This window comes from Nelumbo lutea, chromosome 5, assembly GCF_056320005.1.
Source record: "Nelumbo lutea isolate HS-2025 chromosome 5, American lotus-T2T, whole genome shotgun sequence".
Lineage (NCBI taxonomy): Eukaryota > Viridiplantae > Streptophyta > Magnoliopsida > Proteales > Nelumbonaceae > Nelumbo > Nelumbo lutea.
The window spans coordinates 4,174,164-4,184,466 of NC_142688.1; the positions used below are offsets into that span (position 1 = coordinate 4,174,164).

The 10,303-nt window shown below is 37.7% G+C and overlaps 1 protein-coding gene across 3 annotated transcripts; it reads left to right on the top strand.

Moving 5' to 3' along the window:
- The first annotated feature begins 3,338 nt into the window (after positions 1–3,338).
- Positions 3,339–6,325, top strand: FBS4 (F-box family protein). 3 transcript variants are annotated; one of them, XM_088946469.1, is made up of 6 exons: positions 3,339–3,567; positions 3,765–3,849; positions 3,939–4,455; positions 5,434–5,508; positions 5,649–5,758; positions 5,857–6,325. In XM_088946469.1, exons 3-6 carry the CDS (start codon positions 4,069–4,071, stop codon positions 6,107–6,109), a joined length of 825 nt encoding a protein of 274 aa, XP_088802595.1. In that variant the 5' UTR covers positions 3,339–3,567; positions 3,765–3,849; positions 3,939–4,068; the 3' UTR covers positions 6,110–6,325. The 3 variants fall into 3 exon arrangements, with proteins under 3 accessions (XP_088802595.1, XP_088802597.1, XP_088802596.1); XM_088946471.1 differs by having other exon boundaries at positions 3,988–4,455; XM_088946470.1 differs by having other exon boundaries at positions 3,370–3,567; positions 3,973–4,455.
- Positions 6,326–10,303: the final 3,978 nt, after the last annotated feature.

The window sequence follows — 10,303 nt, forward strand, 5'->3', positions numbered from 1 at the left end:
TGTCACGTCCCAACGGCGCGAATTGGTTTGAAATTTAAAACGCGCGCTGTCACAACCATCAGTATTCTTGAGTAAGCACATTTCCAGCCTTCTCGGAAGCCGAAGGAACCCTAGCGAAAGCAACTTGCGCAGTGAAGATTCGAAGGGTGGGACAAATCCACCTGCTACCTCGCGAAACTCCCCGCACCATGGCAAGACCACCGGCGCAAGGAGTGGGGGGCAATTGATGAAGGAAGATTTGGCCCGACCTCTCTATTACGTGACATGTGGCAGAAACAACAGCTCGACAAAAGGGGCCAAGCCTAGGCGGGAAGGGGACACTAGCGGACTAAACTCCCTACGGGGGGCCCGAACTCACCCTTTGTAACAGCTCGGGATACACCTCGCTGAACTGGCCAACTTTGTAACTGCTCGGGATACACTTCGTCGAACTGACCAACTCTGTAACAGCTCGGGATACACTTTGCCGAACTTACCCTCTGTAACAGCTCGGGATACACTTCGCCGAATTGACCAAACTTTGTAATAGCTTGAGATACACTTCGTCGAACTGACCAAATCTGTAACAGCTCGGGATACACTTCGCCGAACTGACCCACTTTGTAACAGCTCGGGATACGCATCGCCGAACTGACCTGCCCTATAGATACCTCCGAGCTCAAGACTGCCTCGCTCAGCACTTCGCATCACCTTATGGACACCAAAACCAAACAAGTCGTTCCATGCCTGACATTAAGGAAGTTCGTGCCCGAGGGCGCCGCACCTGACTGACTTGGGACCTGACGTTTGGCGGCAGCACTCTAAACGGCCACCTGCCACCGCCACTGACACCGCCGTCTCCAGTTAGAAAAACGGTTAGGCAGTGACGGTTCTATCTCAGCAGAAATGACGACGACCGAATTGACGAGCACAAGGGTAATCATACCCGACCTGACAAGGGCCTCAGGGCGAGTGCACGAAGTGATTATAAGAGCCCCCTGCCCCCCGACAAACGAGGTATGCAAACTTTGCGCTATCTGGTATTACCTTTCTTTTGAAGGATTCTGACTTGAGCTTTGGAGCCTCTACACCGGGTTCCCCCTGGAGCTTCCTCATCTCCTCCGTTTCAGGTTCCCTGCTACCCTGTTCAGAAGTAAGGCCGCGGACAGCTAAGACCGACCGGATCGCGCTCCATCACCTTCCTTCTCATGTTTTTCCGTGAGAATTATTTAAAGATAACTTCGATTTTTGTGCATGTCTATCATTTGGGAAAGTTATTTTTTAAAACTTTATCAAATGGTTAGGTGTTTTTTAGCTTTTATGATGATGTGGTGTCTAATGGCGCCTATTTGTCATAAATGACTCTAATTATTAATTTTCTTGGTTTTGCAAGCAAATAAAGTATAAACGTTGAATGAAAAAATGTAAGCAAAACCAAACACATATTTGTTCTATAACAAGGCAAGAAAAAGATGATTTTGCTTTATATCACTAGGAATGTCAATGAGGTCGGTTTAAGAGAGTTTTGAAAATTTTAGACCTTATCCACCTACCTCCCTAGACCTCTATACCCGTATCTTTCCCAAAATTTTGATGGCACATGGAAACATAAAACATTCCCCTTATTGCATTTGAGGGTGGAATAGGTCGGATAGAAAATACATAAATTTTCAATTGCCTTTTAACATATATGATATCTGAAAAACAACTGACCAATTGATCAAAATCATAAACATGGTAGGGAATGTGGTGTTATTCATCAAAATTCATGGATGTGTTTTGATTAGGAAACTCTTTCCATAGCATATATTTTCTACATCATATATTTTCCAATTTCAAAATATTATTAAATTCAATATTTAATACATAAATTTATATGCCTTAATTGCCTTGCAACACTTAGGGTCCGTTTGGTTCGTAGTCAAAATCGGAATTGAAATCCTTCGGAATTGGAATGGTCTAACCCCATAGTCTGTTTAGTTCAAACAGAAATGATAATGATAATTAAAATTAGCAGGAATGGGATTTCATTTTCGAGGGAGGGACAAGGAATGGCCATTCCCTAAAATGGGGGAATGCCATTCCAACTGAAATGGGAATGGGATTCTAATTCCACACAATCAAACAATTGAAATCGGAATAGCCAATTCCGATTCCGATTGCAGACCCCTATTCCCGCAAACCAAATGGGGCCTTAATATATATGTCTTCAAGTAAAAAATCATCTCTATTGAAATGGATATAAATAAATACCTATTCGAATAGACTCTGGATCTCCTGCCCACATCTACCCACAATACACTACCCTTTAAATTAGAAACATCTATGCAAAGGATGAGATATTGTCCATGTGCAACTGTGATAAACGTTGGCAGAATTCTCGTGGGAAAGAAATCCAGATTCGTTTTACTAGGGTAAAAATTGCTACAAACAAATATGGACTTATATCATATATAATCTTATATCTCTACAGAGTCACCCGAATTTTAAAACTAATGATACCAAATCAGGCAACCCATCTGTCAGACCTATCTTTGACTGGGTTATAAAATAGGGAGATAGAGCATTGATCACCCGGGCCATCCCACTAGACCCGGGATGCTTGTTGGGACCCAGCTCCGTGTAATGGCGGTGTCCAATGTTCCATACACAATGGACATGACTTGGAGACCAAAACTCAAACCTCCTTAAATCATTAATGTCCCACTAAATGCAAAAATAAAAATAAAAATAAAAAAACTGGATTTTCAGGTGAGGGTGTAAATATACTGCCACTATAGGGACAAAAGCGTATATGTGAAAATAGCTCAAGTTCAGCCAATCCATTACACGTGAAAGGGTTCAATTTCGAGGGTCTAAATTGTCCTTCCCAACATTTAACTTCCTCATGCGAAACTGCTGAAGCTGTGGAGTGTGAGCCTGCATGGAATAGTAATACAGACGTTATAATGACTAATATACCCTTGTAATTTCACATAAAATCGCATACCCATACTAATTAATAAAAAAGGAAGCAGAGTTCCGAATTCGCTTCAACCGGGTTAAGAAAGATTTTTAACTTCCTTGAAATGGATGGGCCGTTTTTCCCGCAAATATTGCGTTAACTCCCGGAAAACTCGGGCGATATTTACAAACTCAAAGGGCAATTTAGTCATAACAGGAATCCAGGCTTCCGTGGAAAAAAGGTGAAAGTAATTTGTAAATTTGATCTCCCATTTTTTTCACCGTACGATTAAATCCCACTTAAGATACAACATATTCCACTCGTGCCTGCAATAAATGTGGGCCAATGGGGACGCGCAACGTGTACTCCTGCTAGATTTAACTATAACTCGTTTTTTTTAGGGTTTTGTTTTCTTGCGTGAGTTGATTGAAAATTTGGCGGGCAATTGGATGAAAGAATTTCAAACCAACCAAACCCTAGAGGGTCCCTCCAAAACAAACCCACATACACGCACTCTCTCTCTCTCTCTCTCTCTCTTTCCCTCTCTTTCCCTCTATAGTGTTGTTGTTGTTGTTGTTGGGTACTTGGGTTTTCAGTTCCTAGGATTCTTATCTGCAGCCCTGCACTCTTGTCTACCATGAGAGGTTCGTATTTTTCTATTGTTATTATTGTTTTTGGTTGATTCTTCCTGTTGGAGGTTCGTAATTTTCTGTTCTGGATTGAATTTATTTTTGCTTCATTAGTTCATTTTTTTGTTACATACTTGTGATTCCTTTCATAGCCAGTAAAAGAATTCTCATCAGGGGTTTGTTGATTTTCAATGTTTTTTCTCTTCTTTCAGGATAGAATGAATGATAGAGCTGTATGGATTGGAGGACCGTGGCTAATTGCTTGAAGGTCATCTTCATTTCTATTATTAGTTGCAGGTTAGCATTCCATGTTTTTTTCTTTATTATCGTTATTTTCTTTTCTCGGTTGGGAAACTGACCAAGTTTCTAAAATACATCTATCTCAGGTGTAAGTGTCTAATTTATTTTCACTACAAAAAGTAAACATTTTCATAGGGGGAACCGGAGAAGAACAGGGGAAAATCGATATAAGGAAGCAGTGAAGGGAGCATACAATAAAAAGATAGGGTAAACAGTATGGGAAAGGTTTCTCCAAAGGATGAGAGCTCCATGACTCCGAAGCAGAAGAGGCGACTGAGGAAATCGAGTAACAAATATGTAAAGCGTGGTTCTCGTTCTCAGCTTCGTTACAGCAGGGCTACCTCTGCCAAGTCTTGTACGGATCTTGGCAAGAAAAGGGTTGTTGTATTGGACTCCAATGAGACCAAGAGTGAGTCGGTGCTGAACAACAAGTTCGTCCTTCAAAGCCCTCCGATTTTGTCACCAGAAAGGATTACTTTCCGCCCGGCTGGGGGAGCATTGGATTCGATTAGACAGAATAGTTTGCCAAAAACACCGAAGACACCTCAGGATAAACACTGGGAGTCAGAGTCGAGGCTTGAATCTCTTCCTATGGATTTACTGGTATTTGTTTAAATTTCATCATAACCTCTAGAAAAAAAGAATTGTTCTTTTTTCTTTTAACTATTGTTAAGTTCAATTTGTTTCCTTAACTCCTATATTTTTTAGGTCGGCTGTTTATGTTTACATCCCCGATAGCTGTTGATTTGTTTATTTTTATTGTAGCCACAGCAGTACCTGTGTTTGGGTTCCTTGGTTTCCCCAAGATCATTGCCTACTGTTTCTAATTTTCTTTACTGATGTGTATAATTTACATTTATTTTTGCCTTTTCTATTGCATCAAATGAAGTTAGACTCTGTTTGATTGGTGTAGCCTTCTTTGTTCTTGCCACATTGAGATTTTTGTACTTTTCATTTACCAGATGGAGTTGATTCGTTCCTAGATAGAGAAATATAGTTAATTTACCATGTTTGGAGATTGAAGTTCTTGTTGCATTTCTACTAATTTACAAGATAAAACTGGTTTTCTAACTATTCTTGTTCCACGGCTTAGGGATTGAAGTATTTGTTTCACTCTCTTTACTTTGACAGTAAATATTTATTCTCAAGTGGGTTTTTGTTTAATTCTTTTAGTTCTGTTCTGTGTCTGTGTTCATGATTGCTGTTGTAAGTCCAATTCTCAATATGCTAGTAAGATATTTCATTAATTGATCTATATTTTGTAACTGGGATAGGAGTAGAACTATTTTACCATGAGAAAAGATCTAAGAATGTGGTTGGAATGGTTAAAAATGAAGTTGTAGCAATTCCCGCACACCTCTGAACTATGATTTGCTTGTTTTCTAATTGTCTACTCATAAGATGACATATGGCTATGACCAAACTATTTGTTTGAGTTCACAGTTCTTGTTATGATTCCCCTACTCATGTTAGATGATCTTTATTTATTTATTTTTTCTTTTTACATTATCTCATTATGATCACTGATATTTTTCTACTAATAAAAGTTACTGATTTCTTGTCTATTTTGTGTATTTTGAGGTTAAAATCCTTTGTCACTTGCACCATGACGAACTGGAAGCAGTTTTCTATGTCTCTCAAAAGCTTAGAAAGGCTGTAGGTGTCTCTCTTCCTTTCTCCATCCCTATCTCTCCTTTACCTTGCTGTTCTGGTTCATCCTTTTATTCATCTGTTTCTGTTCTAGATTTTAAATTCATTTTTGAGAATAGAGATGATGCTCGCAACTTCTGGAGCAGGTTGACCTTGCTATGAACTGCCATTTCAATTACACAACTCCTGATCGGTCACGGCAAGAGATGTTGAATATGAAAACTCCCCTCCCAACAGAACGTTGGCCTTTTATGAGGTTTGTATTTCTAATAATAGATTTCCAGTGTTTTGTTTTCGGTGATTGTTGTTTTCTTGACTTAGATTGATCATGGGTATATCCTGGTCCTTTTGCAGCAAGAGAGATGGGAAGCAAATCTGTCCTCACACCCCAAAAGCACCTAGACATGGTGCTCGCCCTCCTTCTCGTCTCAATATCACTGAGATGCGGAAATTTTCTGCTGTACTCTTCCCAGAGTCTGCTTTCCCTTCAAGATGTGTAGTGCTGCCTGGCTTGCCAAAGCCTCCATGCAAATCTTTGGCTTCCAATCGAGCTTTATTCTGTGAAGATGATTTGTGCCAGGCTGTTGCTCAGAATAAACTACGCTGATTCCTTTGCTGTTCCCTACTCGCTTTTGTTTGTATATGTATATAGTCTCCTCCCACTCTGTAGGGGTAGTAAGTAGTGAAGCAGTTTTGTAGTTTGCCATGGCTGTATTAGGTTTTCTAGTGGAAGTTGATAGATTATAGTTTACAGTGTCAAGCTACTAGTATTAGACATATTGGTTACCTGTATAGTGTTCTATATATATTGCAAGTTGTGTTATACCTCTGGAGTTCTCTTGTAATAGGTCTTTCATATAATTCTTGCTATTCTTTTTGGTTTGCAGTAAGCTGGGAGAACTCTTGTAATAGTTCTTTCAACTATTGGTGCCATCTGCAGCTTTGAGTGATATTCACTATTCTCCCATCTGAATTCTGATGGAAAGCTGTGATGACATGAAATTCTTTATCCCCATATAGCTTATGTGTATGTGGAATTTGTTATGTGTTTATCTGACATGCACACTTACTCTGCTTTTCACCAGGAAAAACATCCATTAATGTACTTGAATTTTTTTAAATGAATAAATAGGGGTGAGGAAAAAATAACTCATTTTTTCCTGTAGACATAAACTAGCTGGTAGGCCAACATGCTATGTTACAGAACCCGATCACGGGTGAACCAAGGTTCAAAATATCGATATCCCTCTAGGCATATCGGGCAGTATTGATAGCTTTTTATTTTTTTATTTTTATTTTCTTTAGTATTTTTTTAAATCCGGTTCAGAGGGGCTGGTTTAAGGTCTGTCCACCCCTGAACCAGTTGAAATCCTGAAACACCCCCCGGAGGGGATTTCGAACCTTGGGATGAATGCCTAAAGTATTATCAAAAAATTATAGAAAAAAAAATGGAAGACATACCGGATTCTATTAAAGGAAAACTGAACATTTTTGTTTGGGTGGCGTAAAGGGAAACTGACTCAAGAAAAATAAAGGAAAAAGATACTCAGCTTCTTGGTCCAGTCTGGTCTTCAAGACAAGACTCAAGAGGAACAACCGAACAATGGTTTGCCAAAGCTAAAGAACCCAAATGGGTAGTGAAATGATGTAACCATCTGAAGAGGATTTGGACCTACCACTGAATGGTTTAAGGGATTTAAATGATGACAGAATGCTGGTGTTGGCCTTATAGAAAGATACACAGGAATAAAGGTAAAGATGGATGGTTTGCCTTTGCCTAAATAAATCATTATCAAATAATTTTTAATCCAATTTTTTATGTTTTATTTGGGCTATAAAGTATTAACTTATCAATTACGTTCTTTATGTCAAAATTTGGTAAATTAAAGATGCGCAGTTTAATTTTCCTTCCTTGTTCTAAAGCATGGTTTTTAAAAACGAAACGGTGACCGAACCGGTCAGGGGTCCGTTAATCGGTTTGAATGGTCTGACCGTTCAACCTGAATGGCCGGTCTGTTCTGACGAGAAAAATAAAAAAATTGGAAGACGGTCAAAATCGTTCAAATGGTTAACTGGCCGGTTCAGCGGTTTGTTGACCAAAATCAACGGTTTTGAGGGAAAAAGCGGTTTTAGAGTAAAACGAAACCGGTCAGGTGACCAATTCCCGGTTTTTCCAGTCCAACCGTCCTATCCGGTCCGGTTTTGAAAACAGTGTTCTAAAGATGCCAGTTGGAAGAATTGAGCTTTGGGGTTTTTATTTTTCAGTCCACCCCAGAAATCTGAGCCCCACCATACAAGTGGGATGAATCCTGACCGTGGATTGTTGCCAAAATCCAAATCCACAGCAAGGAAGGGGACTAGTGGGACCACTATTAGACTTGGAGGGGGCTGTAATTTCAGATTTCTGAGGTGGACTGCAGTCTATTTATCCCTTGAGCTTTTAACCCTTTTGGTTGGTCATGCTAATAAGATGATTTAATGAATATCAATAAGATCTTCACCGTCAGTTAAGCCTCATCTACTCTTTTTATAAACGAACTCCACATAAATAATAATAGGGTAAAATACAAAAACCTCCCTTGAAGTTTTTGACAATCATAAAAATCTCTCCTATAGTTTCATTTTAATAAATATCTCCCCTGAATTTTTGAGAAACTCAACAAAAACCTCCCTTCTGTCACTGTCCCAGATGGAAAACGTTAGGTTGGTGCATCGGATTTTTCCAAATATCCATTCTACCCTTTTATAAATTATTTTCCATACACAATTACTAAAATAATTCTATTTTAACTCAACAAAATAGGGTTATTTCAGTAATTTTTGTTGAGTCAAAATGGGGTTATTTCAATAATTTTGTATGTAAAATAATTTATAAAAGGGTGGAATGGGTATTTGAAAAAAAAAACTTGTGCGTCCATCTAACGTTTTCCATATGGGATAGTGATGGAAGGGTGATTTTTGTTGAGTTTCTCAAAAGTTTAAGGGAGATATTTATTAAAATAAAACTATAGAAGAGATTTTTATAATTGTCAATAAGTTGAAGAAAGGTTTTTGTATTTTACCGATAATAGTAATAGGGATTTTTGGCCTACAATCCCCTTTAAAAATACAATTTGCAACCTCCTCCTCCTAGTCCAGTAGTTAAGCCCTCTCAGTTAAAGAGTTTCAAAAAGATGGGAAAATCTTGCTGCAAATAGTTGTATTTAATTTACTGTATATTTGAAGATGCTACTGTCAAAGAAATTTATGAGACTTATAAACTTTGAATATTAATAAATAATTTGATATTTAAATGCTCTATTTACTTAAAAAGTTAAAAAAAGACATATCCATTGAAGAGAATCAAGAAAAATATTTTACTTTTTATATGAGGTAGACAGATAGTGGTTTTCTTTTCCTTATGCCATATGGCAAATTGGCAATGCATATATTTTTCGTGGCACTTACTAGTAACTGCACCCATAACCCACAGTTGGACATCATAAAAGAGAAAAGTGATCCAATGAAGGGTCCATTGACCATTGGAGGGACTCTCCTTTGGCCTTTTTCTTTTGGCTCATCTTGAATTGGAACAGGAACCAGTCAACAGTCAACAAATTATCATTTTCAAATTTCAACTACTTCCATTTATTATTTATTGCCTTGTATCATTAGGTAAAAAGGTAGCCAATCAACCCGTATCATTGATTTGGTAACTAATCAACTGTTATTCATTCAAATTCAAATTCCTATAGGCTTTTGATTGCTTAATGTTTTCCAAGTATGGTACCTTTTCGTCATCATACAAATTGCCTTCATACAACATTATGAGCCGGTTTCAGAGGGTTCCAGCGTCCATTGAGTTGAATTGACTGAACTGCTATTTAAGGGAAAAATTTATAATTTGTTTTTCTCGTAAATTTTTATTAATTTTTTAATTGTTTTTTAATCATTATTGACTTAGATGGTTTTAATTCTGTTTTACCCCAAACATAATATTTAGCCAAAAATCATTAAATTGGTTAGTGATCTATTGATCCAAGCGGTTGAATTGTCAACCTGTTCAATGGTTTTGACCATTTTTTTATTTTAATTATTTTTTAGTTAGAGTGGACCGTCCATTCATACCAGACGGTTGAACTACCAACCTAGAAACCGATGGCCAGAATGGTTCTGATTCAAAGTCGTTTTTTAAAATCGCGAGTTTTTTTGAATGTATTACCCCAAACCCTATTCCTAGTTATACAAAATCTATAAAAATTTATGAGGTGGGAGAATTTATAAAAATCCCTCCTAAAAGCTAACGATAATAGCCTCACAGGAAAGTTGATTTTAGTTATTTTTGGTTTTCTTTCAGGGTTTTCATAAAAATGGACATCATGACTTTGTAAATTAGGTACTAGAATCCTAAATAGGCACTATATATTTGATATTTGCTCGAACCTGAATGGAACACAATCCTTTTTTCTAATAATTATTGTAAGAACATGTCATATGTGCAATATGGTAAAAAAAGTATAAGTTGACACTATATCATCAAATTTAACTTTTATGACTTGCACCAAAACTAAGGCAAATATGCGCTTTACAATATTATAATTGTGGTTGAGGGTTGAGATATGAGAGCCGGGGAAGAGCCAAAAAGGGGCATAACTCTTCTACATAATTTACAAAATACAAACCGAATAGCTCTCAAATTCTTTATCTTAATAATTTCCCAAACCTCATCTATATCAATCAAAAGCATGTTTGAATCTAGTAATGTTTCGAACCATCTTATGGTGGCTAAGCTTGTAAAATCTTTGGATAATTGTAGTAGAGA

What these genes read in the sequence shown, in the direction of transcription:
- FBS4 (XM_088946469.1), top strand. Translation starts at nt 4,069, where the DNA reads ATGGGAAAGGTTTCTCCAAAGGATGAGAGCTCCATGACTCCGAAGCAG. An exon ending in CTCAAAAGCTTAGAAAGGCT is followed by an intron (nt 5,509 to 5,648) that starts GTAGGTGTCTCT and finishes CTTCTGGAGCAG; the next exon opens with GTTGACCTTGCTATGAACTG. An exon ending in GAACGTTGGCCTTTTATGAG is followed by an intron (nt 5,759 to 5,856) that starts GTTTGTATTTCT and finishes GTCCTTTTGCAG; the next exon opens with CAAGAGAGATGGGAAGCAAA.